Genomic DNA, 22,082 nt, shown 5'->3' with positions numbered 1-22,082 from the left:
TTCGCAGCTTGCGCATTGCATCCCTCAAACACGCAGTCTCGTATCTGTTCGACTTCGCTGGCCGTGGTCGCTTTCAGGTCGGATGTCATATCTCTCCTCACTGCCGCATTCGACCTGTGATACAACTTGACACCATGGAGGAGGAGTCGACTATCGGTGCTGGACATTCGCCACAGGGCGGCCCACGATGGTTCGTGTGCAGATCCAACGATGTCCACCCAGTGATCGCAGTGATTAAATGCTAATGTGTTCCTTTTTCAAGGCGTACCACCCGCGGCAAACGAGCCGCCGGGCATACCGGAGAGGCTAGCTGGGCCAGTAGCGTGATCAATCTGGTCAATACGAGTGAGCGCAAACAAAGGTCCAATTCCTGTCGAAAGTCATCGCTAATTTTCTCTTTTGATGTTTGCTAGTCATCGGTGCTGGTGTCCTTGCGATGCCACTCGCGATTTCGCATATGGGAATAGTCCTCGGTGTGTTAGTGATATTGTGGTCTGGGGTGACCGCGGGGTTCGGACTTTATCTGCAATCCAGATGCGCACAATATCTCGATCAAGGCAGTGCATCATTCTTCGCGCTATCGCAGCTGACATACCCAAATGCTGCGGTTGTGTTTGATGCAGCGATTGCGATCAAGTGCTTTGGTGTTGGTGTGAGCTACCTGATCATTATCGGTGATCTTATGCCAGGGGTGGTCCAAGGTTTCGTCGGAGGAGAGCCAGTCTATGACTTTTTAGTCGACCGTCATTTCTGGGTCACTGCGTTCATGTCGGTCTTCTCATCCGCCTCCGAGTCTTAATTTCTTACTGACTTCGCTTTGTTGCTTTGGCTTGGCAGGTTGATTGTGATTCCTCTATCTTACTTACGTCGGCTTGATTCGCTCAAGTACACCAGCATTGCTGCCTTAGTCTCCATGGCCTACCTGGTTGTCCTTGTCGTCTATCATTTTGTCAAAGGGGACACTATTCCCGAGGGAGGGCCAATTCGAGTGATTCATTGGGCTGGTGCCGTGCCCACCCTCAGCAGCCTGCCAGTGATAGTTTTTGCCTTCACTTGCCATCAAAATGTGCGGGCTCCCTGACAAACATCTTCTTCGGTCATTGCTTTTTCAATTGCTGACAAGCTACTTCCAGATGTTTTCCATTTTGAACGAAATCAAGAATAATAGTCATTTCCGGACGACGGGTGTGGTTCTTGCTAGCACTGGTAGCGCCGCCGCAACTTACATTCTCGTCGCAATCACGGGCTATCTCTCTTTCGGCAACAAAGTTGGGGGCAACATTATCGGCATGTATCCCCCAGGTGTGGCTGCCACAATTGGCCGCGCTGCGATCGTCATGCTGGTTGTTTTCTCTTATCCCCTGCAATGCCACCCCTGCAGGGCATCTGTAGATGCTGTTCTCAAGTGGCGTCCAATGTCGCAGCCATCTGGTAATGAAGCCTCTCCGCACAGACACCCCCTTCTGGGACCGCGCGGGAATCGCATTCCCGAGCCCATGAGTGACGTTCGCTTCTCGGTCATCACCACCACGATCCTCATCATGAGTTACATTGTGGCCATGACAGTGTCTTCGCTCGAAGCAGTGCTTGCTTACGTTGGAAGCACTGGTAGTACTAGCATCAGCTTCATTCTGCCTGGTCTTTTCTATTACAAAATCTCCTCGCCTGATTCTCCGACCCACCGGGGCTTGATGAAAGAGGACGATGAGGTCGTGGATGAGTTGTCTGATGAAGATGATAATGCAGATGCCCAAGGCGAAGGGTCTCTTGCACGCTCGTTGACGGAGAGCGGGTTGTTGCTTCGGAATACTCGACATTGGCGCAAGGCTCTCCTTCGGCGCCTTAGTCTTGCATTGGCTTTATACGGCTTAGTGGTCATGGTTGTCTGCCTCATCACCAACACATTCTTCATTGCCTCACATTGATGATCTTTCCTGCCAAGTCGCGAGCGGGACACAAAGGTTTTAAATCTCCAGTCGTGGAGAAACCTCGACTAGGGTTTCTGGAATACGGTGGCCATTGACGTCTGTGTCTCGATCTTTGGGCTGATACTTAGAACGCTTTTCCTTTCCGGGTCACCGTGCATATTTGTCATTCAGCGTTTCAAATTCTTGTATAAACTTTCAGTCTTTTTGTTTTTCAAATGATCTACTGGTTTCCGAGCTTTGACGTTGAAATAATAGTATTCGTGCGGTCTAAAGTTCCTTCACACCCGGTTCAAGTCGGCTTGATTGGACCGATTTTCAATATTCTACTCTAGGTAAGACGTAGGGATATGGTCCTCAGACATTGTGGTGTCTAGGTTGTAAGTATTATGAACGGCAACGGCAGCAGTATTGTGTGTCACCAGTCGATAGAGGCTTTCGTCTTTGAGAGGTCTGATTCAATCAAGATTTTTCATTTTCGACTTATGCAGTTGGAAGCATTTCTACTTCGAGGTGGCTATTCGTTGACCATCTGCAGAGGCTTTCAACACCGAAGACTTGATCTCGGAGCAAATGAGAGTAGGCTGAGCTTGAAGTGAACCAGCAGCCGTCAAATTGCATCGAAGATTCACAGGGTTCCATCCAGACTCCACATGCCGAGAGCCGTCGATGACGCTAGTCTGATCTAGTAATTCCTTTTTAGTCGTGGCATCCATCTTATCAACAGGACACATTTCACGTGATCCTGTAGGGCACGTCACATGGTCGCTGCGCCCCCCATGGAAGAGCAGGCAACTACGCCACTACGAATTGACAACTATCGATCTCCCATTGCTTCATTATAAACACAGAGTATATCACAAGAAGTGATCAAGAGACTGGGAAATATGGCTGCAAACGCTCGTTACGAGCCCGCTCCTCAGCGGGATTCCTTCGAGGATGGACCATACACGCAGGCACCCCCATCCTACCAGGCTACAGCGACTCAACCGGAGCCACGCTCTGAAGATGACAACTTGCCGGATGATTTTAAGGTATGGGCACCTATCCTCTTGGGAACATGGAGGAAAGCGTTTGGACTAATATCTCTTGTAGTTCGGCGGTACGGTCGCGGAGGGAACCATCGACATTCGAATGCAGTTTGTTCGCAAAGTCTATGCGATCTTGTAAGTTGAGGTCCTTGCTTTATCGGTCATTTTGATGGGATGGTTTTGCTAACCATGATTTTCCTTATCTGCAGGACCGCTCAAATTCTCCTCACGACTATTCTCAGCTCCATCTCCTTTTTCAACGCGACATATCGGACCTGGATCCAGGGAAATTTCTGGCTTATGATCATTTCTATCTTTGGAGCACTGGGCTTCATGCTTGCAACGTACTGGAAGCGCAAGTCTTACCCGACAAACTTGCTCTTCCTCTCCGGCTTCACTTTGATGGAGGCATACTCCATTAGCGTGGTGACATCCTTCTACGAATCACGAATCGTTGTGCAAGCCCTGGTTTTGACTTTGGGCATCTTCGTTGCACTCACGCTTTTCGCATGCCAGACCAAGTATGACTTTACCAGCTGGATCCCCTATCTCTTCGGTGCTCTCTGGTTCATGATTCTTTTCGGGGTCGTGGCCATGTTTATGCCATTCGGCAGCACCGCGGAGTTGATCTACGGCGGTCTTGGGGCCCTTATTTTCTCGGGCTATATTTTGGTGGACACCCAGCTGGTTATGCGCCACTACCACGTTGAGGAGGAGATCGCTGCCGCCATCGCGCTGTATCTGGACATTCTGAACCTGTTCCTGTCGATTCTGCGTATTCTGAACAGCCAGAACAACAACTAAGCGTGCTCAGGCCACATGGTCCAAATTCAATCGGTGCCCCTGGAGTTGAGACAGATTCTAGCACACTTCATCTGATGGATGCAAGCTCTGATTATCGCAATTTATTTATACTGTTCTATGCTCTTGCCGTGTATGCGCATCCTTATTCCACTCTCTGTTTTCAGTCTTCGCGTGGGACATTAGTCATTATTGATCCTGTGAGAGACGGCTACTTAATTTCCTACCACATTCATGTAAAGGTCTTCGATCAGTTGTGTTGTTACCGTGCCTTCCAGCTACAGTCTACTGTCGCTTAAGGCTCTTTCGTGCATGATATGCCTTCAAGTTTGACACGATTCAATAGTGGAACCTGTATCGATTCCCTCCGTGTCCCCTCATTTAGCTTTATTCTCATTTGGGTAAAGTCGAGGCGTAGGTAGAATTCAATTCTTCTCGCAGCTCTAGCCCTCACCCTCAAAGCAGCACTGTTACCCGAACCATGGGTTCTACCGCAAGCGTAACGTAGGTGCGAAGCTAAAGGTAATTGCGTTGAACTCTTGAAGAATGAATCATGGCTATTTTCCTAAATAGAGAGAATTCTGGCTTTTTATTTGCCCTCCTGGATCTCTTGTGTCGCAATAGCCAACTTTTGCGACATGCTATTCAGATCCGCCGCCGTGATCTCCTCGTTGTTTCTCTGCCACCCGAGCTCAGTCGGGAGACGCTCATTTTCTGCAGTATGGACAATCATGAGTTAGCAAGTTGTTCCTCTTGCTGTCATTTGAAAGCAAGTCATTGTGCCAAATGGCCTGCTTGTCTGGATCATGGAGGAAAAGTGGAGCCCGGGGGGGGGGGGAGAACTAACGGAAAAAGTACTCAATGTAGGCCTTTTGGACAGATCCAGCTTTCTTGTCGCCAAAGGCAAGCATGTACGCAGAGGACTCGATAAAGGTGGTCTTCTTGGCGGCGTCGGAGAGTGAGAAAGTGGGATTCGTGGCATTTGAAGTATCCACGCGAGCCTGTCGAGCCTGCGCTGCTTGACGGACATCAATCATGGGTTCCTTCCAGTAGGAGCGAGTCTGGTCGAAAGTGGCCGAATCGAAGCTGTGGTCATCTCCATCGTAATAATCCCGGCGACTATTGACCCCAGAAAAAAAAGAAAAAAGAGAGGAGCTTGATGTTAGTCCTAATGATTTTCTCCTGTGAAGTCCAGCTTGTTTCAAGTGACGCGGCATCATACCTGAGACTGGCATCGTGTTCGAGGATGTTATGGTGACTCAAATCATCGAGCGAGAAGGTCGTCGCATTAGGAGTCAGGTTGGTACGAAGTCCGGCCTTGAAGAAGGATCGGGAAAAGTCTTCGGCGAGGTTGATAGAGGACTTGAGACCGTTGACAACCTGTTCCTCGGTGAGATCCCGACCGTGGTGAGGAATAAAGTCCTGGTTGGCGAGGGTGTTTAACATCGGACAGGGTCCGCGAACTATAGGGTTTTGGATGAGACGTCAGATTTTGGAAGATCTCTCGATTACAGGGACAGTGGGATGAATCTTGGACTTACCATCACCAGGTCCGGCTGGTCGCCAGGCGACAGGAGGATGATCTGCTGGGAGAGCTGACACTGACGCTCCCAGGCAAGTAGCCGCGATCACCGTGATAACTGCTTTCATGATGGTGTTATGGAGAGAAGTTGATCTGATGGTGAGTTCAATCCCACGGCGTAATAGGAAGAAGAAGAGGAAGAAAAAGAAGAAAAAGAAGCAAACGAGATGAAATGAAATTTGTTGGATTTTAAATCAAAAAGAAGGATCGTCCTATGTCTACATTGTACTTGAGCATCAAGTATTATAGGTCCTTCATAAAATGACGACCAGGATAGGGTCTGCCAGTCCAGCCCATTTCACATCGCCACCATCCATTTCTTCCAAACGCTAACATGAACGAGGCGTCAAAATTCATGGCCTTGGTCCTTCCAGTCTCCAACTCGTCCTCGTCAAGGCAATGGGAATTTTGTCTGAAATTTAGATATCAAAACGCCTTGTCCACTCTATCACGGACTCACCCACTCGGTTTGGTTAGTGTCCGGGCATTTCCATGTCCACATGTTGACAGGAACCAGGCCGAGTTCAAGAGTCCTCCAGACAAGACGGCCTTCGTGCCGATTGCAACGGCTGATGACTTGGCATGACGGGCATGAACCACCAATTTGGATTTACAACTCTCCCCTTTTTTTTTCTCTTTTTTAATCTTGTCTTGGTTGTTGACTGGGTTAGAACCTCGTGTCTATGGCCCGATCGGCAGCCGGACATGCATTGCAGAGGCGCGTGGCGGGGGTCGGTTTCGGTGATCGTCGACTCCCGCACGAGTAGTATTTGAAATATCCTCACTGTGGTTCGAGAACATCTACATGATAGGCCTAGGTGACATCTATCTCAAACTTCACAAGGAGTGAATGATCAATTCGATGTGTACCTTGGCGGGGGAAAAAAACCAATCCGAGAAATACATCCGTCGACGTCGATGGTTTTCTCGTCTAGTGGTTCCGTCTTGGGAAAAAAAATCTTTTTGTTTTCTTTCCCTTTGGTTCAAAATCAAATCTTTCTCTGTCGCGAGTTTCCTCGCCTCTACAGATGCTATCGGCGACTGGTTATGAGACAACCCCAAGCCACCTCCCTACACTACTGGACCAGATCATTTTCTTTACAAAGTGCGGCCTGAGTTCTGCTGAACCAGCCACTTCTTCAGGCGGCATTGTGCATGAATCAAAATGGGATCAACTACCCCTGACTCCACATTGAAAAGTGGACCTTGAACTGCGCTGCTCCTCAAAATTTGGGTCCGGGCGAGATCCTGATCCGGATTCCAGCCGATCCTGACTATCCAGTGGGAAGATGTCGGTGCCGAAATGTAAATTATTGGAAGATCAGACCGCTTCTTACTGAAGAGGAGGAGGAGAGGAGGAGGGAGAGATCCACGGTCTCGAGAGCCGAGCTCGTACAGTAAATGTGTTTTGTTCACTTCACGATTAAATTTGTTATGTGCATACATCCATTAGTCAATAAATCATGGCCGGTCATTAGCATCCTCAATTTGTGCAGGTTGATGTCCTGGATCTGTTCGATGTATCCAGGATTCTCAGATTCCAGTCTCCTTGGGCATTCTCTCACTCCCGGAGGAAGACCGACTTTCATCTTCTTCGTTAAGCGGAGGGTTTCCGGCACTCTCGGTGTCGATGTAATCTTCTTCGTCAGTGTCATCGTCATCGTCATCCCTGGAATTTTGGTCCATTGATGAAATCGCAGCCTCGGACAGGTAGGATGGGAGTTGTCGTCGCTCAAAGTCTTGGGTGTGAGCGGTACCTGCCCGGAAACTGAGCCGTCGCAGACTTCCTGCACGGTAGCCCGGTGGGTAGCGAGGCCGAACGGTCGATGTCTCAGGGCTTCCAACCCCGGTCTCCACGTCGATCGTGGGCGTGGTGGGTGTAGGAGCTGGCTGTTCCTGGAGCTGGACGTCACTGACACGTGAGCCTTCGCGTTCCCTGGGCGGAATCTCAAATTTGTAAGGAAGCTTGGGTTCGCGGGATGCATGGAATTTGGTCACATTTGCACAATGCTCATTCTCGACACGGAGAATGGACCAGACTCCACGACGAAGAACTTCCGACAGAGCGACAAAGAAGCTGAGAAATGCCGAATGCTGGATTTCGTGCGAGAAGATGGCGTAAAAGATCCAGTTGAACCGAATCACCACATCGAGCACGATCGCACAATAGTAAATCGAGGCGTACCGGAATGCAAGTTCATCTCGCAGGAGAATCCGTTTGGCATAGGGGTCTCCGAGACTCCAATCCATGAGCACATCCCAGATGGATGTGTAGAGTGAGTTCAGGAGGGCAAAGGTCAGGAAAGGCGCCTGGAATCGGGTGGTTTTATTGATGCGCCACATGCTCAATGTCGAGTAGTAGGCAATACCACAAAGGTATTTCGCCAAGTTGAACAGATGTGGGAAGGCGTCCTGTGGAAATGAGAGCTTCTTATGCTTCTTATCATTTGTATAACGGCGAACACACTGACACGCACGCCAGAAAGATGGGAGACATGTGAGAACTCCCATCACTCGAGAATGGGAAGAATTGCACGTTGCGGGAGATTCCCAATTGTTGGCATAAAGGCAGAAGAAGAGTTCAATATTCTGCACTCCATTAGCATCGTTTGTGGCCTCCCAGGATCAATTGGAACTTACCCCCATCGCATAGGTTTGAGAGCAATACATGTCGCCGAGAAAGAAGTCTCGGAACTCGACAGTCTTGTAGAGTCCCGAAAACCACAGACGCCACTATGTTCAGTCAGCCCCCATAAAGAGCATGGTGGATAGAAGACCGGCCGAAACTTACATTGGTCGCAGCCCACCAGCTTCGACTCTGGTGGTACAAGATAGGCGCAGGGAGGTAGATAATCGCGACCGTCAGACCGATGAGTACCACCGGCCAGTATATGTACATTTCATTGACCCATGAGAAATTGAGCCACATGAATAACCCTAAAAGAAACATGAAGAATGTTGAGACCTAGGATGGGGTTAGAAGAGCATAAGCGCAGCGACCACGACATTGATTGGTACTCACTTCAAGCAATTGGCGCCACTCCAGAGTGTGCCTAGTATTATATTCGAAAATAAAGCGATAGTTGACCTTGGACTGACTCCAAACCATGCATGCCAAGCAAAATAGCAATAAATGAAGCGAAATCATGAAATAGCCACCGTAGACCTAATGAGAAGGCGAACGAAAGCCAGTCGGTCAGCATATTAATACCACGGGGTTCTGTGCCAAGGACATTCATGCAAATGCGAGAGAAGAAAAAAAACGCAGTCGCGTACCTGCAGCAAATAACTCGTGTGAACCTGCAGGTTGTCATCCTCGCTAGATAGATGTTGTACCGCATAAACCAGTGCCTGAATAGCAAACAAAATTCCAGCCATGAGGAAAAGGCCTGCACGAAAAGTATGCGGCGAATAGTCGCCGGGTCTTTGTGTTGTACTGCGAAGTTTCGTGGCTGCGATTTTGGTGTTACCCGCCTCGAAATACCGTCCGTACCAATCTTCAACCTTTCGCATGATTTCGGCCGTCTCTCCACTCCTCACAAAATAAGACTTGTTGACGCGCTCTGTCATGTACTCGAGCGGTTTCTCTGCATTGACCGCCTTGTCGAACTTTTTGTTGATCTTCCGAAAAGCAGTTTGATTGAGATTAGCGTAGCCTCGCAGTAGGTCAACGCCACGATAGAACTCCTGCATGGCAACTTTGAGCTGGTGCTTCGCAGTGCGATATCCGGGGTCCTTCTTAGGCTGGTCACTTTGCTCCAAATCTTCCCTTCGATCGAACATAAATTCACGATCTCTTGGTCGGATTCCCGGCGTTTCCAGCCGAGCTAGAGCCTGCGAGTTCTTGCCGAAGCGAAATGACTTCCCCGAGAATGTATCCTTCAGGGTGTTCTTCAAAAAGCCCGCATTCCACGCGGCGACAGCTTTCGGTCGTTGTATAAAACCCCGTTTCTTCCCTTGGGCAACCCCTCTGGCGCCTTTCATTTCCTCCTGCCTATTTTGCGACATGACATGTAGTTGGTGGTGAAGAGCTGCGTAACGCTCTTGGGCCTCCTCTTCTTTCTTGCGATAGAATTGGTCAATCTTATTCAACTCATCATCCAACCAGGCAAAAAATTCGCTCTGGCGTTTCTCGACTTCCCGATAAGGATTGGCCGAGGACGGTTCTTCTACAGAAGAAAAGACTCGTCGAATGAATTGTGGCGTACGAGGCACGCCAGTTCCGCCGACGGATACGCCTGAGGTTGTGGATGGAAATCTGGTCACTTTTGGTGATCCCTCTGGATATGTGGAAGAGCCGAACCCAGTCGGGGTCTTCGTCGGCCGCGATTCAACCGGATCTGATAAGACTGTTCGACTGAAAACCGGAGGTGGATTCTTAACAGGTTGAGGATCTATCTGCGCCGTCGAGGAGACATCTTGGTTTGGGTCGATGGCCGGCTCGGGTAGTCTCAGTGATCTGATGTCGGGGCTTTCGATATAGCGCCGAGGAGACGCTACGATGCTTCCGTAACTGCCGACTGGCCCCGACAGACGAGACCCTGGTGTCTGTAGCGGCTGTTGTTCGGTTGAAGAAACGGGCTGATTGGGCAGATCTGCCTGGTCCGGGACACCAGATCTTGAGGATTGAGTATGAGAGGGCGTCGGAGGATATCGCGCAGGCTGTGATCGAGGAGCAATCCCTGGTGTTCGGCTGGCGCTTTTGATTGCTCGGGTGATGGCTTTGATTTTTTTCTTGCCAGTCTAGGGAGTTTGAACGTTAATAACAATCCCAATTATCCTAGCCGATGGAAATGTTCACCTTATAATCCAAATACATCACCCTCCATTCCGGCACCAGCTCTCTTTCCAGTTCCCTGCATTTGAATTCAGAGTCAGTCTCCGGAATGTCTCGCGCGGGCAGTGCCTTGCGGCACGTTCAGGAAAAAAAAAGTGTAGAAAGAAATGCTCACTTTGCGAACTTCATCCTGGCTACAAGCCGGCAGTCACCGCATACCTCGGGGTGGTGGGTAAGAGGGCGCGAGAGCCAAGCTGTTCGGGAAATGTGGAAAAATGAGTAACGTCAAAAAAAGGAAGAAGACGATAACTGAGCCAACCATCGAGGGTCACACGGCACAAAAGGATGAGGCGCAAGAGAAACAGAACAAGAAAAAGGACCCGAAAAAATAGCGTGAAATGGCGGCGCCTGAATTGGTATGATTGGCGGTAGCGGAGCTTGGTGGTGCTAGACCAAGTTGGATGCAATAGGCGCTGCAAAGTCAACTGAAGTACATTGATCTCAGTGCCCGGTACTTCTGTAGTACGCCCGCCAATAGTCAACAACTATTTCAAACTAGTCGCATTGCCAGAACCTGGGAACAGCGCGTCTATTCAGAATTTCCGATTAACCTCCCCCCGTGAAGGCTCGTCGCCAGGGCTCACTTGAAATATTTTACCAAAAGCTTCTAGCAGTTCGGCAACAATCAGAAGGCTTAAGCCGCGCACGTGCGGACGGACGATGAGCTCATGGATGTCATGGGAAACCTGATGATGCCTGAGAAAGCCATGTAGAGCCTGATTGTGCCTCTGAATGCCCGCATCATCAGGCATTCATGAGCCCCCCGATCGGTTTACCCACGCTGATTCGTTGGTGTCATGGAACAGATCCATGGTTTAAATTCCAATGAGGCTGGAATTTCAGTCTCCACATTTACCTGCTCTAGTTTGATTGTACGAGAGCTTCACCCATTCAAACGCTATTCCCCTCACATGGCACGCCATTTTTACTCGCTCTATAAATTCAACATGTCATGTCTGTCAAAGACTATCCGATGCGACTAGTCTCCATGTCCTTGGTGAGCCGTAATGTTTGTGCTTTGCGTTGAGGACGAAGGGCCCCGACTCAGGGCTCCGACTTGACAAAGTGTGCGGGTCAGGAATGCAGCCTTGGAATGTGCTCTGCGGGTTTCCGTCATTTTGACTGGATAGGAGATTATTGGCAGTCCCTATGCACACGTATGTGCATTGAATGTCGTTTGATATCTCCGATCGATCAATTAGGCTTCCCGTTGTGTCAATGATGCAACAGTAGACTCCACAGACGTGCATACCTCACAGGGCTGGGAGGATGACACATAATCAAGTTCATTCTGAGCTCATCTACGAGCAGTCGGAGCCTGTGGGCCTGTGGGCCTCCAACGCAGATAGGGTATACACATCGAGCATTGCGAGTATTATTATTCCATGGAAATTCATCTTGCGAACACTGACTCGTTGCCCTTCCCAAATCACATATTTACCACATCTTGTCAGGATAATCAATATGTTGAAGCAGGTCCAATAGCCTGGTTTATCTACTTGTCAAAACGGCAGACGCAAATTGAGGAATACCTCCTTACGGTGGACAAGCGACATTTCTTCTCCCAGGCTACCAAGTCTCAGCTTATCATGAATACGAAGACTGACTCGACCAATGATATCGAACTCGCATGTTTGAGTCGGGTTTTCTTGAATCTCTGTCTCATCTTATCTCCAATCATCTAGCGGTGTGTACTAGATGATTCGACAATCCCCGTATGTACCTAGATAGATCATGAGCAGTGTCGTGGCCTAAGCTTGCACCACGTCGCACAAGATTGTCATGATCCCCGGTCGCTTGGTTCGTACAGCATGAATAGATCAGAAGAAGAAGCTCAATCATCACGTTGGGAGCCTTAATCTGGTAATCTGTCGCGTGAGACAGCTGACGCCCTGCGCGAGAAATCCTCAGTATGCAGTGTGCCTGCGCCTGTGTGATTCGGTGAAGAACTCGCATATGATCTATCTCTGCTCATCCGTGAGGTAGGCGTGGAATATCTGTCCACCAATGAACAGATCCATCTTTCGGATTGACGATCTCTTGACAGGTCCACAGCTTCGAGTCTTTCCGCCCAGCTGTTTCCCGTTTCTCAGAGATTAGTCGAAGAAGGATGCGACCGACTTGTGAGCCAGACCGACAACTCGCCTGCGTCTCCGGATGTCCCGTACTCAGCTGATCTGGTTTGAATGATCAGCCAAAGCTCTTGAATGAAGATAAGCCCCGCGAAGAATTGACCTCCTCGTAAATCCGGCATCATCCATTCGAAGTGGCTTCAGTTTTGTCGTGGACGTGTCTAGCGCCCAAATGATCTTATCGTGCTGATCAGCTACTTGCAGGTGATAATCAGGCTGTTAGCCTCGTCGGCTGAACATGAAGAGGGATTGTCCGTAGCCGTCCAAGCTTCTGCCACATATAATGAGATGATACCTAGTATGGTGCATGTTAGGCAGCATCCAATGGACGTTCAATGAGAGAGAATGTATGATTGATCAGGTCTGCGACATTCGTTATCAACGCGAACCTCAAGATTTGTTGGTGAATGCCCGAGGAGATTGGAATTTCGCAAGGGTGAGGTATACTCACCCATAGGTCCCAGCTCAATTAAGTCGGGACACCTTTTAAACTAGGTGGTTCGCCCATCTCGAGGTTGGGGGGCTCCTCGTCGGTACTGCCATCAACATATATTTGGTAGTACCTTCCAAAAGGTACCCGGGCGTGTCCAGTTCCACCACCCGGCAGAACCTATCAATGTTCGACTGCTTCCAACTTCACCTGTCAACTCTTCAACTTATAGGTTGGAGAAGTCATGCCGTTGATGTTTCTAGGTATCAGATATGATACGATAGTCTTTCGTAGTCTAGAACATATACCAGCAATGGAGTTTTAATAAACCTCCATGTCGGTAACCTTATTCGCACTCCAATGTCTTTGCGATTATTTTTAAAGGTCTTGATACCGCTCTCAATTGAGACATTGGAGACGGCTGGCTTCCAATCACTCGAATATCTATCCTGGCCGGGTGCTAGCGCAATCGATCAATTTGATCACTAGGTAGGAAAATTTGCAGCAAAAATACGAAGAATCCCATCAGAAGGGTGGCCTAGTGAGGTCAGTGCCACCTTTCCAGAGGTTCGAAACGGCTGATTGCTAGAGTGGCTGCTTGTCTCTTTTACTGTCTAAATACTTTGCCGCAGTTGATCGCTTGGCGCCAGCCGAACCAAATGGAATTCCCAATCCTGTCTCAATGGGATGGGGTCTGGACGCAGCTGACTCTTGTTTCTCGTCATCAAGAGGAACACAAGAGGTCCAAATGAGATTTGAAATAGTCTTGTTGGGTATTCCCAGCAATAGTCCAGCCGATTAAAATAGTAAACATGTCCTCCATGTTGAAAAGTCGTCAAAGCTCACGCTCAACACACCCGAGAGTCTCCAACCTAATGCTCTACAGTACTCCGGATCAACACAGCTGCGTCGACTCGGTCTGAAAGATGTGGGAATGAATATTTCGTGAGGTACTTCGGCTCCAAGGTACTTTGACAGGACGAGGGCCAGACCAGGCCAACAAGGATGAATCGAGGTTCCAAACGGCCCCAAACGGGACGGGAGGGGTAGGTACCGAATTTCCAGTCCGCCCGGAGAGCGCTCGGCAGGTGATCTCTCCAGAAGCAGGCTGTGCGTGAGCCTCCCAACTTGATCTCACGCCAACCTTACAGTGGGTGAGGTGAGGACATGAATGGAACAGCCTGATCCATCATTTATGAGAAGTGTCGAGGAGCTGAAAAGCGTCTGGGTGAAGCCAACATCGGTCGTTTCCTCGATATTCACCATTAACAAGAACAGTCATCTTCCAGTAGACAGCATGCTGGATCAGCCAGGCATGGTACTCGACCAGTTGATCCACCCTTTCGTGGGTCCGTCGACGGTTCAACGCTTTCGGACGGCCCGAAGGTCATCCGTCTGGCCGAGTTCCTCAGGCACCAGGCCCCGGGCCCCGTGCACGCACTTGGGCGACGAGTGGGCAACTTGTCCAGCAGGTGTGCCGGAATCCCGACTGACAAGTTGATGACGGTTCAATCAATGAACTTTTTCACCTGTGGTAATTTCGACCAAGAAAATGTCGATGGCCAGTTGATTTCCCAAATGAATCATTCGTATGACCCCGACTCAAATATTCCAGCTGAGAGGAGGTGACGCGGTGGGTCGGGAAGTCGTGGCAGACTGAAGCCCATTCCACGACTCCTGGATGCGATGGCTGGATGGGCCAAGGCGACGAGGATCACTGCGATTCTAACCGTTCCATCGCCTTCGTTCCGACACAAAATGATCCTCACCCGTCTCCCAGTCGCGGCCGACTCCCCGATACCAGAGATCTCACCCAGTGTTGGGCGATTCCCAACGTCAGCTCCACCCTCTCAATAATATCCATGGACTCCCTCCTGACCATCAGCCGTACCCGTCCACGATCATTGGCTTCTGATTCCACCCCCGGCACTTCGATCGATGGGAGTAGACGCAAAAGGAAGCTGATGATGACGAATTTCGGAAATTGACGCAAAATGGGTCTTGGAGTCCCACGGCCTCACAGTCCCAGATCGCTTGTGACAAGCTTCACTACTCCATGCGTGCACTCCATGCGCGCCCCACGCGGGCTGGAGGTGCCAACAAGAGCGTCAACTGGAAATTGACCTGCAGAATGGTTCCCCACGGGGGTAGCGCTTTGGGCACCTCTCACATGCCGAACCTAGAATCTCAAGCTCTATCACAGTCTTCCCACATCCAGCGACCACGCGACGCCCATCGTTGGCTTTGGGGGCTTTCGAGTCCTGGCCCCGACATAGACTTGCCCGGCAATAGCAATACATGATCACCACGGCAGAGAATCCTCACCAGGAGGGCGCGTAAAGTCTATCCCCCAGCCGTGATGAAAGAATGTTCCCGGTCGCAGGATGACCAGCATGAGTGGCCGTAGCGAGTCCGAGACTAGACTAGAACGGGGATCCTCTCCGGCCCTAAACCGCCACAACCGGATGAAGAGTCTTCTTCTCCATCATTCCAGAATGAGGGGGTGAAAGAAGGTCTGATGCCTGCAGGGGGCCCATCGTGGCCAAGGTCGGAGCAAGTTTTTGCTTCGCGACGACAACGCTGCCAAGGAAACTTTGCTGATAATGAAGGATCTCCAAGTGTAGCACAAGTCGCGTAGATGAATGAAGCCTATTCGAAGATTGGACCGTGAAATACGCGATGCCGAACTCCCCCAGCCATGGTCCCTCCACGTCGATGCGTTCATTCTCACAGCCTGCGGCGCCCATCCCCAGGTTCTCCGCATGGGATATTTGGGCTTGCCTATGTCCGGGGAAATGCACCACGGATCTCAGCATTGCAGCCAGCGCAGCAAGCCGGGGCTCTGCAGGAGATCATCAGGCGTCCTCTAGGAGATGAAGCGGTTTCGGATAACCGATGCACTACATGGAGCCTCGGCGTTGTGAAGATGCCAATGCGATGATTGGGCCGCCCTGAGTACAACGGGCAAAAGACGGAGATTCTGCGGGGCCGACTGAGCAGGAACAAGGTCGCTAGGCGCAATACGAGACCGGCCCTCGAGCCACCGATGTACTCTAGCTTCGCAGCACGAAGACCAAATTGACGATAGCCCAACCCGGCCAGGGCGTGCGAGGAGTCTTGGAGGGGGCGAATTCGATCAGGCACGCCCGTCCATCTTCACACTATCGGCTAGGTTCTTGCTAGGATCGGCATCGTTAGCTCCGGAATGAGCAGCCATTCACAGCCCTAGACGATTGTTTAAATGAATCTGAAGAAGTGCTCAGATGCCAGATAATCCTGAGATGCAACGGAAAAGGTTTCCTTCCCCGCAGCGACCAGCCTATCGGTAGCGGCCACAGCCTGCAGAATCCCCGTCCTCTCGGCCTGGTCTGGGGACAGACGCAGGGGTCTCGAAGCCGTGGAAATTCTGGAACCCCCCAGTAGAAAACCTTCACGGTCAAGACGCTAATGCTGGTCAGTGTCATGCAAGGCTGCGAAAGAGTGTCTAACCAGAATCGTTATCGCGGGAGTGCCGCGCGATGATGATTCCTCGAACTATAAAGAGTCGATCAAGTCGCCCGTTCTGCCAATTCTTCTACCAGGCTCATCACTACTCTTCTCAGTTCACTGATCAAGTTTCGACACTTTCAACTGTCTACCAAAGATGTCTCGACTTCTCTACGCACTGGGTGCGCTGGCCGTGGGTCAATCTGCCCTGGCAGCTCCTCAGCTGTCTCCTCGTGCCACTAGCTTGGATTCCTGGTTGTCTTCCGAGACCACTTTCTCTCTCAATGGTATCCTGGCCAACATTGGCTCCAGCGGTGCCTACTCCAAGAGTGCCGCCAGTGGTGCGGTCATTGCCAGCCCTAGCACATCCAACCCTGACTGTGAGTGACTCTCTTGAAAATCGATATCAGTGAAAAATGACCCTCTAATGAATGTAGATTACTACACCTGGACCCGCGACGCTGCGCTTACTCTCAAAGCCCTTGTGGATATTTTCCGTAATGGAAACCTGGGACTCCAGACCGTCATTGAGCAGTATGTGAACGCCCAGGCTAAGCTCCAGACGGTTTCCAACCCTTCTGGAGGCCTCTCTGATGGCGCCGGCCTCGGTGAGCCCAAGTTCAATGTCGATTTGAGCGCCTTCACCGGTGCTTGGGGCCGCCCCCAACGCGACGGTCCTGCTCTGCGCGCCATTGCCTTGATTGACTTTGGTAACTGGTTGATCGTACGTGCTACACTATCTTCAAAATCTATGAGCACTTACTGACTGGAGCAGGACAATGGATACAAGAGCTATGCGGTCAACAATGTGTGGCCCATTGTTCGCAACGACTTGGCCTACGTTGCTCAGTACTGGAGCCAGTCCGGCTTTGGTAAGTCTATGGAATCCTTGCTCTTTGGCCCATGACATCGCGCTAACTGTGTGTTGAGATCTCTGGGAGGAGGTCAACAGCATGTCCTTCTTCACCGTGGCGAACCAGCACCGCTCCCTGGTCGAGGGTAGCGCTTTCGCTAGCCGTGTCGGCGCCTCCTGCTCTGGATGCGACTCGCAGGCTCCTCAGATTCTCTGCTACATGCAGTCCTTCTGGACCGGCTCCTATATCAACGCCAACACTGGCGGTGGCCGCTCCGGCAAGGACTCCAACACCATCCTCGCCAGTATTCACACCTTTGACCCTGCGGCCTCGTGCGACGACGTCACTTTCCAGCCTTGCTCTTCCCGTGCCCTTGCCAACCACAAGGTGTACACCGACTCTTTCCGCTCCGTCTACGCTCTGAACTCCGGAATTGCCCAGGGCAAGGCCGTATCTGTCGGCCGCTACCCCGAGGATTCCTACTACGGCGGCAACCCTTGGTTCCTGTCCAACCTCGCCGCGGCCGAGCAGCTCTACGATGCCATCTACCAGTGGAACAAGATCGGCTCCATCACCATTACCAGCACCTCCCTCGCTTTCTTCAAGGATGTGTACCCCTCCGCTGCGACGGGTACCTACGCCTCTGGCAGCACTACCTTCAATGCCATCATCAGCGCTGTGAAGACTTATGCCGACGGCTACGTCAGCATTGTGCAATCCCACTCCTACGCCAACGGCTCTCTTTCCGAGCAGTTTGACCGCACCACGGGTCTCTCCATCTCCGCTCGTGACCTCACCTGGTCCTACGCTGCGCTCCTGACTGCCAACGACCGCCGCAACGGTGTCGTCCCTCCCTCGTGGGGCGCTAGCTCTGCCAACAGCATTCCCGGCTCGTGCTCCATGGGCTCTGCCACTGGTTCGTACGCCACTCCTTCTGTTGGCTCCTGGCCCGCTACTTTGACCAGCGGCACCGCTGCTCCTTCGTCTACGTCGACCACCACGAAGGCCCCCACCACCACCACCGCCACCACCACCACTTCTGCCGGCTCTTGCACCACCCCCACCGCCGTCGCTGTGACCTTCGATGAGATTGCCACCACCACCTTTGGTGAGAATGTCTACCTGGTCGGTTCTATTTCTCAGCTCGGTAACTGGAACACCGCCAACGGTATTCCCCTGAGCGCTAGCAAGTACACTTCGAGCAACCCTCTGTGGTACGCCACGGTCAACTTGCCGGCGGGTACCACCTTCCAGTACAAGTACTTCCGCAAGGAGAGCGACGGTTCCATCAAGTGGGAGAGCGACCCTAACCGCTCCTACACCGTCCCTGCCAAGTGCGGTACCACTACTGCTACCGAGAACGACACCTGGCGCTAAGTGCGAGATCTCGGCTCGTCCTTTCGCAATCTTTACACTCAGATTATGAATGGTCACATGAGAAATACACAAGAAAGAAAAGATTATATGTGAAGATGACTTGAACGGATTTTGGCATGATCAAGTTGGCGTGTTTTGATTTATCACAAATTCTGTGCTTGATTTAGAAAGATTTCACTTTTTTTTTATTTACTTTCTGTTCCAAGGCTGCTTATTCTAGATTCCTGGCTTCTGTGTAGTGGTGGAAGTGTGCTTGATCTAAACTGAACTTGTAGTCCGCATTCTTTGCTGGCCCACCTATCAAAGCCAAATACTGGGGGAATAGTGTAGAGACGAGGGCATTTTGCTCCAACTTGCGTTACCATAAGGATCTTGGCGTTGTACATTCAGGTCATGAATTCTTCTGTCAAACAATGGATGCCAGTCGCGGGGTTGATGGCTTGGGCGAGGAAGAATTGAGCCACAGGCCTACACTGAAACCAGTTCGGCGCCGGGCATCCGCCACAACAAGCCACAACAAGCCACAACCTTAACAAGCCCAGTAGGTCCGCGCGGGAATCCTTCGACTCATTCCAAGTTCTTCAGAAGACGCGCTCATCTGAGCAGCCAGCACAAAAGGCAATCTCGACGCGTGGTTTTCTCTCTCTCTCTTTCTCAAAAGAAAAAAATGCCGATCAAGAACCCCGCTGTCTCGGATTTCCCCTCCGAGATTACCGTCACCGTCACTCTACCACTCTCGACGTCGAGTTCCGCATCAACACCATCCCCAAACGTCCTGCTCTTACTCCACGGCATCGGGGATACCGCCGCGGGCTTCACATCTTTTGGCCAAGCGATCCGTCTTCCCGAAACAACCGTCGTCACCATTCAGGCACCAGCTGCTCTTCCCTTCGATCTGGGCGGCTTCCACTGGGGTGACGATGTATCTTTTGACAGCCGCACCGGCGCGCTAGACATGGACGCGGGATTCGCACGAAGCACAAAAATGCTCGCTAATACGGTCATTCGCCAGACGCTTGTCCGGAAATGCGGCTACCAGCTCCGTGAGATTATGATTTTCGGATTCGGTCAGGGCGGCATGGCCGGGTTGGCGGCGGCGCGAGAGATTGGTTCTGGCGACGGTGCTCAGGAGAGCGGATCGCTCGCGGGTGTCATCTCGATCGGAGCACCGTTCGCCTTGTCTGGGTCCCGATTCGGAGCGAAGAATCGCACACCAGTGCTATTGGTTTCCGGACGAGATTCCGAAGTTGTGTCGGAAGGGGCGGTGCGTAGAACCAAGGATGTGTTTGAGTTTGTGGAGGTTAGTCGGTATAAGAGGAAGGGCGATGGTATGCCGTCTAACAGGGACGAGATGCTTCCTATCATGCAATTCTTCGCGAGGAGGTTGCGTAGTCGACAGGGTGTTCCGGAGGGTAGTGTCGAACTCGGATGAAAAATAATCACCGGTTCATTAGATGGGTCTGAACCCTGAAGCTGCATATGTGTAAAGAAGGATGGAATCCATTTCGATCTGCCACCGTCAAGATGTTAATATGAGGCAGGGTGACCGAAGCCTCACCGGGAGCAAAGCCGGAACGCCCATGAGGAAGGTGGCCAGGTTGTCTTCTGGAGGTCAAAGTAAAAACATCGGCATGGTGTGAGCTCCTCCAGTGCGCAGTTCCGCCCAATTTCTTCGAATATTCGCATGGTGATTTTGATTGTCAGATTTGATGGCTACCCAAATCATCGCGAGCTTTCGGTGCCTCTAGGCTACTGTCGTACCTGTTAGTACTCCCACAGCAGCAACGTCTGGATCGATTTCCAGACATATGGCTGCCACTATATATAGGTATTGACCTAATATAATATCAAAATGATATTTATTAAGCACATACGACCACAGGGTGTGGAAAACAGGGCTTCCCGTCCGCTCAGCCGTACTTAAGCCACACGCCGGTCAGTTAGTAGTATGGTGGGTGACCACATGCGAATCCTGACTGTTGTATGTTTTTGTTCCAGTTCAGTTTTTACTGGAGTCACCCGAACCCCCGATTCAGGATGGACCAGTGTTTGATTACTCATTGATCCCAATGCAGCATGTTCACAACCCGAGACAAATGACACGCGAAATGATGCGAGTCCCGGGCATGGAGAGCGTTACCGCCCACAACGAAATACGGTCTCGGTCCAATCTTGCATAATGAGTTAAGCAAATAGTGAGTGATTGGATCTTGGAAGGACTGTGCGTATTTGATATCGATGATGATACAGCCGCGGCGGCAGTGCTTCCATTCTGCCTACAGCCTGATTCGATACCGGCAGCCAAAGTTCGTCGACCGGGTTAAACCTGGGTAGGGTCCAAAGCGACCAAGAAATTAGCGTCTTTTCTGGACCGCGCTGAACTGTAACCCGCAAGCGGGGCCATCGTAAAGCCCAGGAAGTGGATCTTTGAAATATAAGCTTCGTTAGACTTTTCATCACGGGAGATCCGGTGCGCAGTTAGTGAAAAAGTGAGCACGTGAATGGTAGTATCAAGAGAGGGTGCGAACACGATTTGGACCGAAGCGGATCATTCATTAGGAATCGATGTCGCCGTCGCAGTGGTACCCCGATGAGTAATCGGAAACCTTCTTAGGAGGTGGGTCTCTGCTTCGCAGGAAAGCCGATCTCACTTCCATGCGTGACAATTTAAGCTACTGTGGTCAGAGTTTTAGTCATTCTTCAATGTACGGGAGAAAATCTTTGACGTAGGCCACATCCACCATGGTTACTTTAACGAGCAGATTCTGAGAAACGGCATACTATAGAAACATTGATTACAAATAGGCAGTTCTATCCGATGTCGTCATTCATGGGCATGTGGAAGTAGCAGCGAAGTTGTCTGTAAAATTTTTGGAAGGTCAAACATGCGTTATAAATAGTTTCAAACAATGCCATCAGTCAACCGTTTTTTCTATCATCCTCTCAACTCTCTCAGCATCTGATCGGTCTCTAATATCCCGCAATTATGGCTTCTCTACTGGACCTGCAAGCTACACAGCTTCTCAAACCAGTCGTTGCATTGGCAGGATGGACCTTTGTGCAAGAAGTATGTTCGAGTCTCCCAGTCATCTGCACTACTCCCATATACCACTTTCAAGACTGATTTTCATTCATTCCTAATACAGACATGGATGTACGCAACTCGAATCCCTGCGATCTACAAGTACAAAGTTAGCTTTGAGGAGGACAAAGTCAAACACGATAAGCACACGAAGATTCCGCTCAAGGTTCAACGCATGGCCGATAACTACAACAACTTGCACGAGCAGCCGCAAGTCTTCTATGCCATTGCGGTCGTCTTGACCCTCCTGGGTGACCAGAATGATCTCACCTACCGTCTTGCGTGGTCGTACACCGGAATGCGCATTGTCCACAGTCTGTTTCACAATTTGGTCAATGAGCCCAACGGAAGATTCAGTCTCTTCGTTACGAGCTCGGTGATGCTTCTGGGGCTCACTGGAAGGGCTGCTTCTTTGCTTTTTTGGAATTGAGACCGCAAGGCATGGCAATTCGTGATTGAAATGACGCTCAAGTGCGAGGTATGAGGAGCGCTTTTTGTTTTCGAATTTCGAGAGGACCTGTCAAATTTTGTGGAAAAGCAGAAGC

General features: G+C 50.7%; 8 protein-coding genes and 1 non-coding gene across 9 annotated transcripts; 5 read left to right on the top strand and 4 right to left on the bottom strand.

Annotated features, from left to right (window-relative positions):
- Positions 1-134: 134 nt before the first annotated feature.
- On the top strand, positions 135-1,925 carry POX_a00578 (Vacuolar amino acid transporter 5; the record flags this gene model as incomplete). Its single annotated transcript, XM_050109517.1, has 5 exons — positions 135-190; positions 263-345; positions 414-768; positions 838-1,066; positions 1,134-1,925. The coding sequence occupies 5 exons, from the start codon at positions 135-137 to the stop codon at positions 1,923-1,925; spliced, it is 1,515 nt and encodes a 504-aa protein (XP_049973285.1).
- Positions 1,926-2,812: 887 nt separating this feature from the next.
- On the top strand, positions 2,813-3,760 carry POX_a00577 (Protein lifeguard 4; the record flags this gene model as incomplete). Its single annotated transcript, XM_050109516.1, has 3 exons — positions 2,813-2,959; positions 3,021-3,091; positions 3,166-3,760. 3 exons carry the CDS (start codon positions 2,813-2,815, stop codon positions 3,758-3,760), a joined length of 813 nt encoding a protein of 270 aa, XP_049973284.1.
- A 586-nt stretch (positions 3,761-4,346) lies between these two features.
- POX_a00576 (uncharacterized protein) lies at positions 4,347-5,407 on the bottom strand (the record flags this gene model as incomplete). The annotated part of the gene is made up of 4 exons (XM_050109515.1): positions 4,347-4,471; positions 4,605-4,876; positions 4,980-5,220; positions 5,299-5,407. 4 exons carry the CDS (start codon positions 5,405-5,407, stop codon positions 4,347-4,349), a joined length of 747 nt encoding a protein of 248 aa, XP_049973283.1.
- Positions 5,408-6,872: 1,465 nt separating this feature from the next.
- Positions 6,873-10,305, bottom strand: POX_a00575 (uncharacterized protein; the record flags this gene model as incomplete). Its single annotated transcript, XM_050109514.1, has 7 exons — positions 6,873-7,928; positions 7,980-8,072; positions 8,131-8,304; positions 8,362-8,505; positions 8,616-10,082; positions 10,141-10,195; positions 10,292-10,305. The coding sequence occupies 7 exons, from the start codon at positions 10,303-10,305 to the stop codon at positions 6,873-6,875; spliced, it is 3,003 nt and encodes a 1,000-aa protein (XP_049973282.1).
- Positions 10,306-15,185: 4,880 nt separating this feature from the next.
- POX_a00574 (uncharacterized protein) lies at positions 15,186-15,554 on the bottom strand (the record flags this gene model as incomplete). Its single annotated transcript, XM_050109513.1, has 1 exon — positions 15,186-15,554. One exon carries the CDS (start codon positions 15,552-15,554, stop codon positions 15,186-15,188), a length of 369 nt encoding a protein of 122 aa, XP_049973281.1.
- Positions 15,555-16,381: 827 nt separating this feature from the next.
- POX_a00573 (Glucoamylase) lies at positions 16,382-18,455 on the top strand (the record flags this gene model as incomplete). Its single annotated transcript, XM_050109512.1, has 4 exons — positions 16,382-16,604; positions 16,662-16,948; positions 17,000-17,096; positions 17,155-18,455. 4 exons carry the CDS (start codon positions 16,382-16,384, stop codon positions 18,453-18,455), a joined length of 1,908 nt encoding a protein of 635 aa, XP_049973280.1.
- Positions 18,456-19,122: 667 nt separating this feature from the next.
- POX_a00572 (uncharacterized protein) lies at positions 19,123-19,887 on the top strand (the record flags this gene model as incomplete). Its single annotated transcript, XM_050109511.1, has 1 exon — positions 19,123-19,887. One exon carries the CDS (start codon positions 19,123-19,125, stop codon positions 19,885-19,887), a length of 765 nt encoding a protein of 254 aa, XP_049973279.1.
- A 438-nt stretch (positions 19,888-20,325) lies between these two features.
- Positions 20,326-20,440, bottom strand: POX_rRNA004. Its single transcript, XR_007588095.1, has one exon. It is a non-coding gene; the product is annotated as a 5S ribosomal RNA (ribosomal RNA).
- Positions 20,441-21,441: 1,001 nt separating this feature from the next.
- POX_a00571 (uncharacterized protein) lies at positions 21,442-21,967 on the top strand (the record flags this gene model as incomplete). The annotated part of the gene is made up of 2 exons (XM_050109510.1): positions 21,442-21,522; positions 21,602-21,967. The coding sequence occupies 2 exons, from the start codon at positions 21,442-21,444 to the stop codon at positions 21,965-21,967; spliced, it is 447 nt and encodes a 148-aa protein (XP_049973278.1).
- Between the last annotated feature and the right edge of the window lie 115 nt (positions 21,968-22,082).

This window comes from Penicillium oxalicum, chromosome I, assembly GCF_001723175.1.
Source record: "Penicillium oxalicum strain HP7-1 chromosome I, whole genome shotgun sequence".
Taxonomy (NCBI): Eukaryota; Fungi; Ascomycota; class Eurotiomycetes; order Eurotiales; family Aspergillaceae; genus Penicillium; species Penicillium oxalicum.
This window is presented reverse-complemented; position numbering and strand designations above follow the sequence as displayed.